The sequence below is a fragment of the Odontesthes bonariensis genome, chromosome 11, assembly GCF_027942865.1.
Source record: "Odontesthes bonariensis isolate fOdoBon6 chromosome 11, fOdoBon6.hap1, whole genome shotgun sequence".
NCBI classification, from domain to species: domain Eukaryota; kingdom Metazoa; phylum Chordata; class Actinopteri; order Atheriniformes; family Atherinopsidae; genus Odontesthes; species Odontesthes bonariensis.
The window spans coordinates 30,239,230-30,254,242 of record NC_134516.1 but is presented as its reverse complement, the minus strand read 5'-3'; the positions used below and the strand labels follow the sequence as shown (position 1 = coordinate 30,254,242).

At 44.7% G+C, this 15,013-nt stretch overlaps 1 protein-coding gene and 1 long non-coding RNA gene across 2 annotated transcripts in view; both read right to left on the bottom strand.

The window, feature by feature from the left end:
- LOC142391242 (NLR family CARD domain-containing protein 3-like) overlaps positions 1-1,373 on the bottom strand; it is a 29,888-nt gene extending 28,515 nt beyond the window's left edge. The window contains exons 1-3 of the mRNA XM_075477014.1: positions 1,336-1,373; positions 461-539; positions 114-321 (exon numbers count right to left, since the gene is read on the bottom strand). Coding sequence (XP_075333129.1) covers positions 114-321; positions 461-539; positions 1,336-1,373 — 325 coding nt within the window. The remainder of the gene's footprint in view (positions 1-113; positions 322-460; positions 540-1,335) is intronic.
- Positions 1,374-8,603: 7,230 nt separating this feature from the next.
- LOC142391900 (uncharacterized) lies at positions 8,604-13,817 on the bottom strand. Its single transcript, XR_012770633.1, has 3 exons — positions 13,705-13,817; positions 8,820-8,930; positions 8,604-8,735 (listed from the first exon to the last, which is right to left on the bottom strand). It is a non-coding gene; the product is annotated as an uncharacterized LOC142391900 (long non-coding RNA).
- Between the last annotated feature and the right edge of the window lie 1,196 nt (positions 13,818-15,013).

Genomic DNA, 15,013 nt, shown 5'->3' with positions numbered 1-15,013 from the left:
ACAAAAGAAGAAAATAAAGAATGAAATAATTAATAGCTGTTGTTCTGTGTGCTGAGACATCAGTAAATGTGTCCTTTATCCAGCAGGTTAAATCTTTAGAGGAATCCTCTTACTGCTCTGCAGACGGTCAGCCAGCTCCTCCTGCTTCATTCTCCTCAGGAAGTGAACTGTGATCTTCACTAATGCCTCTCTGCTGCTCCTCTGCTCTTCATCCTCACCCTCCCTCTGACTCTCTAAGCATTCTGGGTAATCTGGACTCAGAACCTTCTGCATCTTCTTCAGCTCCTCCTTCACAAAAGTGAGCATGTTGTCCTCCAGCAGCTGGAACAGAAAACTATATGAATGAGTCAAACATCAGATCCATGTTGGACACACTGACAACCCACTGGTCTACACAGTGCAGCATGGAGAGGACTGTGAACAGAACAGGTGGAAAAGTAGTTGTTGTACATGTACATACCATAAATATGGAGTCCAGCTGTGTTTGATGCTGCTGGGCAGACTGACCACTGGGACCCTCTGAGCTCTGGTGGTCCACTCTGTGGAGGAATCATGAAGAATGAGCTCACATTCTGTCTGTCCACACAGAGACCAACACAAGGTGAAGGTCCATGAAGTGATGTGTGGATATGAACAGTACGACTCCTTGTAGTAAAAAGGGGTTTAAAGATTAACCATGATCAAATGGAATCCAAATATAACATTAAAAGATACTAACGACAGAAATTATTGAGGCAACAGATCCAGGAGGTAAACCCAGACATCCCTCTCCCCAGCGACACAATCCCAAAGTGTTCCAGATGGGATATACAATTCCTCCTTAAAGTTCTGGGTCTGCCCCTGTGCCTCCTCCCGATAAAACATACTCAAAAAAAGAGATAAACAAGCGATATTGTAATCAGATGCGTGAACCACCTCAGCTGACTCCTTTCTATGTGGAGGAGCAGTGGCTCTACTCCAAGTTCCCTCCGGATAGTGGAGCTCACTTCAGCCACTTTCAGCCACTTGTATCCACAACCTCATTCTTTGGGTCACCACCCAGATCTGTGACCATAGGTGAGGGTTGGAACAAAGATGGAGCAGTAAACTAAAAGCTTCTCCTTCCGGCTCAGCTCCCTTTTCACCACAATGAAACGGAGCAGCGCCCTCATTACTGCTGAGGAAGCCCCAATCCGTCTATCCATCTCTAACTCAGCATCACTGACAACAAGATCCAGAGATACTTAAACTCCTTGAATTATGGCACAGACTCATCCCTGACTGGAAGAAGCACTCCACCTTTTTCAGGCTGAGAACCATTGATCAAAGGCCTTGAATTTGAAAGAGCTGACTTACATCCCGGCTGCTTCACACTCAGCTGTGAACCACTCCATAGGAGCTGAATGTCATGGCTTAAAGAATCCAACAGAAGCACATCATCTGTAAAAAGCAGAGATGTAACCCTGAGGTTCCCAAACTAGACGCTCTCCTCTCCCCGACTACACCTCCAGATCCTGTCCATGAAAACCACCAACAAGATCAGTGTCAAGGTTTGTTTCAAGAATGTGGACACAGCTCTCATTTTGGTCATACAGGGACCTAATAGCCCACAAAAGAGACTTCGGTTACCCATACTCCCCCATAGAATTCCTCAGGGAACATGGTAGTAAGTCTTCAAGTCACCAAAACACATCTAGACTGAATGGTCAAACTCCCATGATGCCCTCAGTAACTCTGTGAGGATAAAGATCTGGTCCATTGTTCCACGACCCCGAGAGAAAACCACACTGCTCCTCCTGAATCTGAGGGTCTGGTTACACAGAAACGTTTTTCACTGTAACCGATATTTTTGCTTATCGTTTGGCTGTCGCGGCCACATGGAACCGGCGTTCCCAGTACCCCAAAACGATATTTTTGGAGAACGGGTTCCAGAGTGGGAAGATCTAAGAACGGCGCCGTTTCGTTTCCATTGTTACAGCCAGAACGGATTTGTTTACATCTGCGTCACAGCCATATGGCCAATGCCAGTGACGTATACGCATACGTCAGTGACCAGAACAAAAATCGTCAAGGACAGACAGCGATCATCATGGACCCCACAACATTGATAGCAGCACTGCTGCAGACACTGCTAACTACAGCAGCGTTGTTGAAGGAACAACGTGAGCTTCGCGCTGGTAGAAGTAGGGGCGTACACGCATGCGCATTGCTCTGGTTCTGGTGTAACCGTTGGGGGTGGCTTACAGCGCACATAGAGGTGTGGCGTGTGTACTGCATCGTTTTCAGCAAGCGTGGCGTTTTCATGAGGACACAGAAGCTCTCCTGTGTGGTCGCAATAATTTTGGTACCCGTTTTAAAAAAAAACCTTGTTTCATTTTCGTGTAGCCGTAGCCTGAGATTCAACGGTCAATCAGAGCCTCCTCTCCAACACTCTAGAGTAAACTTTCCGAGAGACTATGAATGGTGTTATCTCCCTATAAATGGAATCTGGTCCCCCTTTTTTAAGATAGGACACACCTCCATGCGTCATGTGAGTAGCAGCTAATTACAGGAGTTTTGAACACCCTTTACTTTCTTAACGTCCTTTTCTTCTTTTTAGTTATTTTATTGATCTTTTTTCTACAAATGTTTCAACTCATCACAAGTATGGTCGTCTGAACCAACAAGCAATGTTATTTTTCTACTTTTTTAATAATTTATGGACTGTTTAACCCGGTTCTGGGAGATTTGTTAATCTACGGCTTCATTGTTTACACCTCTTAAACAAGCTGTTAGCACTTAGCAACCAGCCAATACACCTCAGAGAAAGATCACAGATCCCCAAGTAATTACAGCGGAGGAGCCAGGGATGCAGAGCTGGAGTGAAGTGTTGTGAGTGGAAGAGACGAAGAGATACAAACCATGTACACCGCCGATTATTATGGGGAATGTTTGATCTCTTCAAATAAGATCGATGAACTTACGGCACTTAACAAACTTCAGAGGGAGTATGGAGAGGTTAGCATGATGTACTACACTGAGACTCGGCTCACCGACCTCACACGAGGTTCCACCTGGTGAGAGCGGATCAGAAAGTGGAGGAGAACTGCAAGAGGAAAGGTGGGGGGATTGTGATGTACGTGAATGAGCGATGGTGTAAACTGGGGCACATCAGCATCAAGGAACGACATATGGTACCGGCATAACGGTACATGGGATGGGGAGCTACTAGCTGTTAGCATCCAATGGCATTACCTGCCACAGGAATTTTCGCATGTTATCGCGATAACTGTTTACATCCCGGCAGCAGCCAATGCAGCAGCAACAGGTGAGACAATTCACACCGTTGTGTCCCAGCTGCAGAAATTACACCCCAAAGCCTTTCTCATTATCTCCGAAGTTTTTATTCATGTCATCCTGTCTTCAACTCTCGCAACTTTTACCCAGTATGTGGACTGCTGCACCAGGGAAAATAAAACCTTGACCCTACTGTATGCAATTACTAAGAATGCATACAACGCATCACCCCTCCACCTATTGTGTCATTCAGATCATGACCTGGTCCATCTAGTGCCTTCATACATACCTCTGGTGTGCAAACAACCCCCCACTACAAAGTATTTGAGAAGATAGTCTGAAGAGACATACATGGCACTGGAGGACAATTTACCCCCAAACTACAGACTGGAAGTTGCTATGCAGCCCACATGGAGAGGACAACGTGGTCTGTAGACCGGGACTGGGTTAATACACTGAACCTGTTCTTCAAGGTTTTACTCGGCGCCCTCCCCCATCCACCAGAGCTCATCACCTGCCCTCCCTCCCCTAGACACCTCCCTACAGCTCCCCTCGGGACCAAAGACATCAACTTTGTCCTCTCTGCCCCCCCTCCCAGCTCAGCTCTACTGCCCCTTCACCCTGATCATCACCTTCACTCCCCACGACAGTCTCTCCATCACAGCCAACCAAATGAGGAGCCAGCTGATGAAGATGAAAGCCAGGAAAGCAACAGGTCTGGGCGTCATCAGCTTCAGACTGTTGAAGGACTGTGCATCCCAGCTCTGTGAGGTGATCACATACACACATCGCTGCAGTTTGCCTATCAGCCGCACATCGGGATATATGACGCCGTCATCTACGTGTTATAGCAGGCCCTTTCCCACCTCGAGAGCGCCGGGAGAAGAGTAAGAGTCATGCTTTTTTTTTACTTTTCCAGTACCTTCAATACCACTCAGGCTTCACTGCTCATGGGGAAGCTAGAAAGAGCGGGAGTGGACCATCACTTGTCTGCATGGACCATAGACTACCTCATTAGTAAACCTCAGTACATGAAGCACAAGACACTGTGTGTGTTTGAGGGGGTAACCTGCAGTACGGGGGCCCCACAGGAGACTGTCCTCACCCCCTTCACCTTCACGCTGTATGCTGCAGACTTTATCTGGACAGCGGCCTCATCCAGAAGTTCTCAAATGACTCCGCTTTTGTTGGCCGGGTGTTGGAGGGGAACAAGCTGGAATATTGAGGGGTCATCGGGATCAGCTGGTGTGAACAGAACCATCTTTGCATAAACGCTGGCAAGACAAAGCAGCTGGTGATCGACCTCCGCAAAAAAGGCACCCCACCTCACGCTGGTGAACATCCAGCGATGGAACATTGAAACTGTAGTGGACTATAAAATACCTGGGTGTTCACCTCAATAATAAACTAGAGTGGTCCACAAATACTGATGCACTTTACAAAAAGGGCCTCAGCTGTCTTCACCTGCTAAGAGGACTCAGGTCCTTTGGAGTGAACAGGCCTCTCTTCGGGACTTTTTATTACATTGCGGTAGCGTTTGCAATCTTTTATGGTGTAGTCTACTGGAGCAGTGGAATGGCAGAAAGGGACAGGAGGAAACTCAATAAACTGATAAAAAAGAGCCAGCTCGGTCTTGGACTCCCCTTTGGACTCAATCGAGCAGGTGGGTGAGGAGAGGATGTTATCTAAACTAATATCCATCAGGAACAACACCTCCAACCCCCCTGCATGTGACGATGTGGGCTCTAAGCAGCTCGTTCAGCAAAAGACTTTTACTCAGCAGTGCAGGAAGGAACGCTATGTCAGACTCCATAACACCACATGAGCGCACCCACTCCTCTCTACTTACTATTTCACCTGCACTATACCATTTTCATATGTTGTACATACTATTTTACATCTTGTATAAACCATTTTACATATTGTACATATCTTTTTGTTTTTGTTTATTTATCTTGTGTATATTCCTTCATCACAGAGCTCTGTAACATGCAATTTTCTCACTCGTGGGATAATAAAGGTTATACTATTCTATTCTAAGACAGCAACAACATGTGCAGAGCCTTCAGCATCTCAGGGCAAATCCATACCCGGTGCCCTATCACGAGCAAGCTACCTCAGGGATGGGACTTGTCCATTACCTTGGCAGGAGTTTGGTTCCAGAGGCCACGCTGTGTATGGAGGTGAACCAATCTAATGAACATATCTAATTCTCCTCAGACACCAGCTCAAGCCCTATTTCCATCAGCGAGGTGATATTCCATATTCCAAAACGCCCAGGCCCCACCACCTTCATCTGCTGCCCAGCTTACACTGTACTGTTCCAAGCACAACCGAGCTCCATCATATCTTAAAGATCTCATAATTGGATATTTCCCCAACAGAGCACTTTGCTCTCAGACTACAGGTTTACTTGTGGTTCCCAGAGTTTCTAAAAGTAGAATCGGAGACAGAGCCTTCAGTTATCAGGCCCCTCTCTGTGGTACCATCTGCAAGTTTGGGTTCAGGAAGCAGACACCCTCTCTACCTTTAAGATTAAGCTCAAAGCTTCCCTTTTTAAAAATTTATAGTTAGGGATGGGAACGTTTGGTGGAATTTGTTCAGGTTGTTAAAAAGCATCAATCCCAGCGCCTGAGATGCTAAAGGTTCTGGACCTGGTGGGGCTGTCTTGGCTGTAATGCCTCTTCCCAATTTTAAGAATGGGAACCAGGGAGTGTGTTTCAACTACAGGGGGATCACATTACTCAGCCTTCCCGGAAAAGTTCACTCCAGGGTGTTGGAGAGGAGGTTCTGACAAAATACCTGAGATTCAGGAGGAGCACTGTGGTTTTCCCCCAGGTCGTGGAGGAGTGGATCAGATCTTTACCCTTGCAGAGTTACTGCGGGGATCGGGGAGTTTGAACATCCAGTCGACATGTTTTTTGTAGACTTGGAAAACGGTTATGACTGTTTCCCGAGGGATTCTGTGAGGGGGCGCAGAGGGAGTATAGGGTACCGGAACTGCTTTTACAAGCTATCCAGTGCCCATTTAACCAAGGAAAGAGCTGTGTCCACATTCTGAGCACTAAGTCAAACTCATGTACAGTGCGTGTTGGACTGCACTTGGGCTGCTGCTTGTCAACGACCCTGTTTAGTGAGTGTTTTATGTTTAGTTTAGTGATCCAGTGATATGATATGCATGTTTTATCACTCTGTCATTGAGAGTGCACTGTTCTATGCTGCTGTCTGCTGGGGGAGATGCACTACAGACAGAAACTGTAGGCGCCTGGACAAACTGGTGAAAAAGGCTGGTTCTGTTGTAGGCAGAAGGCTAGACCCTCTCAGTGCTGTGGTGGAGCAACGGATGAGGAGGAAATTAAATTCTGTTTTGGAGAACAATAAATATCCTCTCCACAGCATCCTGACAGGACAGAGGAGCAGCTGCAGTGAGAGGCTCATCTCTCTGCGCTGCAGGACTGAAGCCTGGTTTATAGTCGGTAACGCAAGAGGCAAAGCCAGACGCAAGAAGAAACGCAAGCCCTTGCGCGGTTGCAAGCACCCCTTTGCGTGCTTCTGTGTGTCACCTCAATTTTCTAAACTTCACGCAACGTGAAAAAAAAAAAAAAGACGCAAGCCACTATCTACCACCTCCTGTCCTGGCGGTGAATCGCCACGCAGCACATGCAAGCGCCGGCAAAGCTAAATAAGCATAAACGTCTCGAGCCATTAACACACGCGCAAGAAGAAAGCGCAAGGGCAGTTAAAAGAGGTATAACTCGGCCTTGAGATGTTCAGGAGGTCCTTTGTCCCGACAACCATCACATAAAGGCAGCAGCTCCAGTATTATGGGAGGTAAAATTAGTGTTTTTCTCAATGGAGCCTAGTGACTGTGAGAGCAACACTTTAAAAAGCTACTTGACAGAAAATATCACAGTAAAAAACATAAATGTAGCCTATTTTTAGGTTGAATGAGTTTTTTTGTTGTTCACTCCAAACTTCTGGAAACGTTCTACTAAAAGACATACTGTGGAGTTAAAAACTCACACTAACACACTTCAGACTTCCAAAACTATGTTAGAGCCAAAGCACAAATGTGATCCCTGCTGGACCAGCTGCTGTCCTACAGACACTCAGAAACACCTCCAACATCCATTCTTTCCTCTCTGACTGCTGTGTTTGTGGGAAACATCCAACACACACCGCTTCACATATGAACATAGAAATGGATGTGAAACAGAGCTGAGCTCACATTGGAATGAAAACCATTCAAACTGACTCTGCTACATTTTACTCTGCTACAACATTTACACTCAACTCACCTCTTAAAGGATGAACGTTGGTCTGATTTGAATGCAAGAGGAGGATCCTTTGACTGGTCACTCTGCATGGACACACAGCTGGGTTCAGGTTCAAATCCAGATGCTAGTCTCTGATGGATCCTGATAGAGAAAAACACTTGTTTTATTAGAGCTTACCTGTTCAGTATACATGTGTAATGTGCACGGAGCCTGGAGAGTGGCCACAGAAGGAAGCAAAAATGATTTCCAACACATATTAAGTGTGTTTTCCCCTTATCGACCAGGTGGTAGAGACAGTAAGGAGCAGTTTCTAAAATGACCTGCACCAAAGCCAACATGTTGCAGTAGCTTTCATCATATTGTAGTAATCTTTGTACCTTGTTCAGTTTTTCTGCAGAGATTTTTCCATTAAATTTCTAGTTTTTGAGAGATATTTCTATGCTGGTTTGGAATCTTTGCGGCTTGATTATTTCCCTGAATACTTTGGATTCCTTTTCACTGATGTTATGGTGAGTTACAATGCAGATGAAACACTGTAATGAATGTTATGAATGTAAACGTTAACAGTTAACATGGATGAGACTGGAGCTCTCATGAGGACACAGCAGTGATATAGAAAATGCAGTATGTGTTTGACCAGGACATGGCTGCAGGAGCAAATACTGGACTCTACACCTCTCTACTCAGCTTTTACATGATGTGGGCAGACAGAGGCAGCAACTAAAGAAACAGTGGGTGTATTTGAGAGATTGTGAATGTACACTACACTAATACAACATTTACATACAGCTCACCTTTTTGCACCTGAACGTCGGTCTCCTTTGTACTTATTAGGGAAATAAGTGGACAGGTTGCTCTGCATGGACACACAGCTGGATCCAGGTCCAGGTCCAGGTTCAGGTCTCTGATGGATCCTGAGAGAAAAACACTTGTTTTCTTCAATCTAAAGTATTCAGTGTTTGAGTCTGCAGTGAGACGGCCTGTCAGAGAGTCAGTGTGGCTGCTGTGGAACAATGTTAGAGCTCCCCCTTGTGGCAGGAAACATGATGCAGCCTCCACTGAATACCGACAGCTACTTACTGTTGGTCTGATGGAACATGATGCTGGAAATTAATAATCTGATCCTTTGATAGGTTGCTCTTAAAGGACACACAGCTGGGTTCAGGTTCAGGTTCAGGTTCTGGTTCAGGTTCTGGTTGGTTCCTGTGAATTAAGGTGTTTTGGTGATGTGAGTGCTGAGCTCTGACATGGAGAAGAGTCATGGACAGTTAGAGATGGTCCTCTCACCTCTGAGCTTTGCTCTGGCTCTCATGTTCCCCACACAGAGAGGTTTTAGTGTCCTCACACTGATCCATGCTGCTGAATTCACATCAGCTCACACACACTTTCTACCTTCATCTGCAGAGGAAACACAAATCATTCATCTGCACATCAACTCACATCCTCCTTTCCATCATTTGGGCTGTAAAAAGATCAGCTGCTGTACTTCCATCAGTCCACTAGATGGAGGCATGGAGCAGCCACCCAGCACACTCTGACATGACATGATACAGGACGGAGATCAACTGATTTAATGTCTGAACCAGAAACTGACTGATATGTCAGACCTCACAATCACTTGGCGCTATTTTCTCTTCCTTCTTATCACTACGGGCTATGTAGACCGTGCAGACCGAACCCCTGCTTCCGAGCAGTAAACACCGCAACAGGTGCGGCTGTCGGCAGGTGGCAGCAAACATTGATACAAAGGTAGAGAGAAAATAAATAAAAGAAATATGATTTATTGTCTCATGCTTTTCATTATGAATGAAATGCATGCATGTACAGTCCCTTGTTTTGAAGAATCTGTCAGATAATCTATAAATGATCATATTTATGATTTCATGCCTGTTTTCAATACATTGAAACATTGTTAATAAAAACATTTTTATTGTAACATTTGGTTTAATTACACCATTATCACTAATATGTTACATTATCTATTTTACATTTGTATTATTTACTTTAAAATGTCTTACATTATCAATGTGTTTAACTGCTGAAAGTGTGACTTTGTTTCAGTCATTTTGGAGGAAGGGGGGCGGTGGAGACAGACCCCAGCAGGGCCGAGCTGAAATCGTGGTCGTCGCAACTAACAAAGGCACTTCCGGTGGCAACCTGAACTGCCACAGTGTGCCAAAGGGTGCCAGCTAGGGTTGCCAACTCCCTGAAAAAAAAATAAGGGACACCTCATTAGAAGGGCCGGCCGAAACCGATTGCCTTCACCCTTCCTAGCCTGTTGAATTTTTTAGCCCCTTTTTTTGTGAGTGAAACAATTTTTTAACTATTTGACTCAAACCTAATTTGAATTAGATGCATATTTTTGAGTGACATGAACACCTGGAAAACTAATTATTATCCAGCAATTCACTTTAATATAAAATAACAAAATTAACAGAATAAAATAAGTATCTTTCTTAAAGGAGAAGAAGACGAATGAATGAAAAAATGTTTTTCCCCGTTTGAGTAAAAGTACTATTGCATTGTTAGCTCATAGTTGCTGTGTTGTTGTTATTTTGTAGCAGAGTGGTGCAAAAAGTTACACGTCAGTTCATCATTAAGTGGTTTCAGAGTTGGTTCTGTAAAAGCATTCAGAAAACAATACAGCAATGTACTGATATTAGAAAATGTAGTTTGTACTTTTAAAAGTAAGTTCTTCAGTACTTTAACTTTTGAGCGACTTTTACTTGTAGTTGAGTAAGATTTGACCATTAGTGGTGCAACGGATCATCATTGATCCGTGATCCGTTCGGATCAATTATTTCGGTTCGGCACACACATGATCCGCGGATTGATTTATGAAAAAAAAAATAAAATTGTGCGCATGTTCAGTCCTCACACAGCCGTTACCATTCCTGCTAGTTTCCAGGGACAGAGCTACTTTCCACGCTCTGGGTAAAAGTCTGCAACAGTTCCCTCTTCAATAAGCAAACAGTCTCGTTTGTGATCCTCAGCGTACAACATGTAGAACAGTGGGCATGGAAAATAAAAGTAGGCTAGACTTCGGTGACTACTGTAACGATAACTGCTGCCTCTAGTGCTACGTCTGTTTCCATATACTCGCGCTGCCACACAAACCTGTCGCCTTTGCAGCGACATCACCCCGGTGTTTCACTGACAGGAGTGAAACCGAAAGCGGGTGAACAACCGCTCATCACCGCGGTGTTTAAGCAGCCCCTTCCTTCACAATCCGACCGGGCTAAAGCGATCACAAACGCTATCGGTGTGTTTTTATGTTGCACTTTAAGTTGTTTTTCTTTGATTATGTTGAAAAGAAGATGTTAATTGTGCACTTTAAGTTGATTTTATATATTTCAATTTAATAATTTAAAAGTGTTAATAAACAAAAAGACAAAACATGTTTATTTGTCTTGTCTATTTTTTTTTTTTTTTTTTTTTTTGCTGATCCGAAAAATGATCCGATCCGTGACTCTGATCCGAGGAACGATCCGAACCGTGAGATTTTTGATCCGTTGCACCCCTATTGACCATGAGTATCAATACTTTGACTCAAGTATTGGAGTTGAGTACTTTGTCTCCCACTGCTTAAAGTAGTGTCGGCGTCTGCGTAACTGCCATGTATGCTGCTTGGTTGTCTTCCGCTATCTTCTCAGTACCTCCTCGACCAATGAGCTGACAGCGTATTCTCGTGTGTGAATATGCTGTCAGCTCATTGGTCACAGAGCAGTACAGGGCCTGGGAACAAGTTTACCGTACATTGTCATATTAAGCCCCCTGTTATTCATTTCCATTGGCATGATACTGACTATTTTTAGATTCTCACAGTAATACGGGACAAAGTGCGTCCCTTTTCAGCTCAATACGGGACAGGTGCTTTTGTTTCTAAATACGGGACGATTCCGTTTTTGAAGGGACAGTTGGCAACCCTAGCAGCTAAGAACTATACCGATGACATGATAACCCGTCAGCTTTGGCTTCGACAAACAGTGGCAGCTGCAAAGCTGTGGCAGTTCAGGTTGCCACCGGAAGTGCTGTACAGCTCAGGCCGCATTCAGAGGCTCAGACAGCGGGAGAGCAGCGACCAGGGGCGGACTGGCCATCGGGGATACCGGGGAAATCCCCGGTGGGCCGACGAAAATGGGCCGGCCCGTCACCGGCCCATGTCACACACCGACCAGCCCATTGTAATCATGATTTGGCCCATTCTTTGACAGGTCATCACAGTATGGCACGGAAATGTTGTGTAACCCGTTAACACATACTTATCAGAAATGCACAGACTACTGACTGACTTTTATATCACTTCTTTGCGATCTGTATTCACACTCATGGTGTTTATTTTCTTTACCCATGTAATTTCTTCTGTCAGTCTTTTAGGTGTTCTTAAATGTCAATCTGTATGTAAATAAAGTTGTATCATTATTATTGTTAATAATAATAACAATAATAATAATGTCAATCAGTCTAGCCTACTCCCATACACACTTGCGCCAGGAGGGTTTCACTTGACGTCACTTCTGTATTTTCTAAGCGCGCGAACCTAAGTGGTGGGCAACCTGAGCTGGAGCCCATTGAAAACACTGTGTTTTGTCTGCCACTTTTTGCCCAAAATGCCTCAGTTTTGTGCCGTTTTTGGATGTAGCAATCGGTCTAACCGAGAGAAGGGAAAGGGTTACTATCGAGTACCGAAGGTAATCGCCCATAGAGGTGAGAAATGGAAAAAACTCACAGAACAACGCCGTAAAAAGTGGATAGCTAACCTACGTTTACAGACTGGAGGAGCTGAATCTGCAAATGCTCGTGTCTGCGGTGACCACTTCGTCAAAGGAATGTGCAAAATCTAACTGTTTAGTAGTAGTGCAGTAAAGTATTATGTTGTTAAATGCCAATCAACAGTAATGTAATACAGGCTACGTTTGGGCTTTGTTTTGAAGGCTGTCCCAGCGCACTGCTGGCTACTGAGTCAGTGGACTGGGCTCCGAAGGTCAAGCTGGGTTACCAAAACACAGAGCTAAAGGCTGATTCATACTCGGCGCAACCTCGCTCATACTAGCTGGTCGCAAATGGCGCAAACGGTCACGTGACCCAAAATTCCGCCACGCCCCCCTTCGCAAGCTAGAAAATCCTCGCGCGGCGCAAGGGCGTGCACACAACTTTTTTTCTGACTTCGCGCGCTCAACCGGAAACAGCTGACCAAGAGAAAGGAAAAATGAACACTGCAGAGACCGCGGTGACCGAGAGGGTGTGCCTCTACAAACATCTGTACGACACGTCTATGAAGTTACACTGGGACAACACGGCAGTTGTCAGCTCTGAGATACACCCAGAGTAAATTCATTCCGCATCAGATTAGCCAGCCTCTGCTGACGTGACACCACAGGTGGCATTGTGTATGCTCTTCTTCGTATGCTCTTCTTCGTCCGGTTCTTCAGCTTGTTTCCTCAACAGTGACGCCCGCTGGTCTGGAGAGAACTGCAAATGTGACGCATACTCGGCGCAAACTGCGCTTATGAGCTGAAGGAACTGTGAAGGGGCTGGCGCTTTCGATGACGTCATTAATGGTTCTCGAGCCAGAACAGTTGCGCGTTTGCGCCGAGTATGAATCAGCCTTAAGACACCGTCATCTGTGTTTCATGCGATCTCTGAGATTATTTATAATCTATAATTATTTATAATTATTTATAATTATAAGTTATTAAAAGTTATTAAAAAAACATATATTTGTATTCACCCAAAATAATGTTAAGTGTATGGATATTTGTGCAAGTAGACCACTGACGTGCGAATCATTGAGTGGGTATCGCGCCGTGTATTGAGTGGGCCGCGCGCCGGGCCGGTCTGACAGTAACTCCCGGGCCACTTTTCTCCCCCAGTCCGCCCCTGGCAGCGACTCATCTCCGCCTCAGGAACACGCTGATTCAGGCAGGAAAAAACGCCAGCAGAAATGGGAGCTATACAGTAACAACGACTCCGTGTTTAAGTCTGCTCTTATTCCACATATTGTATTCACACAGTAACACAACATGGCGGACATTAGAACTACACGGTAAACTACAGTTTTACAGTTACAGCAGGAAATCAACAGAAAGGAGGACGCGGTATATTATGGCTGCTTGAACTAAGCTGCCAACAGCAGATATTATTATCAAACATTAAGAAGAGCTTCCATTACCTTCAGACGGAGAATTTCACGGAGCAAATAATCTGCGTCACAAAAAGGGAAGTTTAGTTTCGTTGTCCACTCTGAAAGACACACCCAGAGGCGTTGCGAATCCATACAACACAAAGTTCAAGAGCACAGTTAGTATTAAAAGCAAGTGTTTACTTCCAGCTTTATATGAATTTATCAAAATCATTCTATCAAAATCATACCAAGAAAACGGAGCTTTTCCTGATAAGTTCACACAGCAAAAATGCCAGTGTTGAATTAACACCCACAGAGTTTGTCCACACTACATGGTGTTAAAGTAACATTTTTGAAAGTGTTAAAAGTTTAACACCCATTTTTTTGTTAAATTAACACCAGATATTGTTAAATATTCAACAATACTGAGTGTCACATTAACATTATAATGGTGTTGGTGTTAAAAGGAACACCAGTGTAGTGTTAATTTCAAAACATAATGTGGTGTTAAAAAGGTAAATAATTGACACCATGAGGTGTTAATATAAGGGGCACTTTACACAGAAACAAAAACGGGTTAAAAACGCAAAACCTTTTTGCGGATGCACTATATCGTTTAGATGGTAACGGCGTTTTGGGGGCAAAAAAGTGAAACCGCCCTCCAGAGTGGAATTCTTGAAAACGCTCCACTGTCGCGCCACCGTGTAAAGGATGAAAAACGCAAAACTGCGTTTCTCGTCACATAGAAATGACGTGACAAGCATAATAAAGCGCCAGAAAACCGTGGGAAACACATTAGAGTATGGCAACCCGACCGAAGCCCGACTGGCCCGGTCGGAACCCGACGGGCCGGGCCGGACTCGGACAAAAAATTAGAATGTCTTGTCGGACTCGGGTCGGGCTCGAAAGCAAGCAGACATCGTGAAAATTACAAACAGCCAGAGGACAGGTTTCAGTTCATTGCAAACGTCAGTTTTTGTGATAAACATAAATAATTGAATATGCATAAATGAAAATGTTGGTAGGCTATTCGTGCCTCATGCCGTGCAGCATGCATCTGTGTGCATCTGTGGTCTGTGCATGCTCGGTGCGCACGCACGCATATCGAACATTCGAACAACTTTACATTAAACACGTGCGATCAGTGCAGCCGAGTTCAGTTGGCTGGAAGCGCTATGGAGGACATTAAAAGAAAAATAGCTTCTGGAGAACTGAAAGTCGTGGAAAATGAGAGGGGGAAATCCACTGTGTGGAAACGCTTTAAGCTGGTTGTTCGGGCCGATGATGAACAAGAACAAGCTGGACACGTGCAATGCAAGAGCTGTTCGAACATTTTAAAATACGACAGGTGGATAAT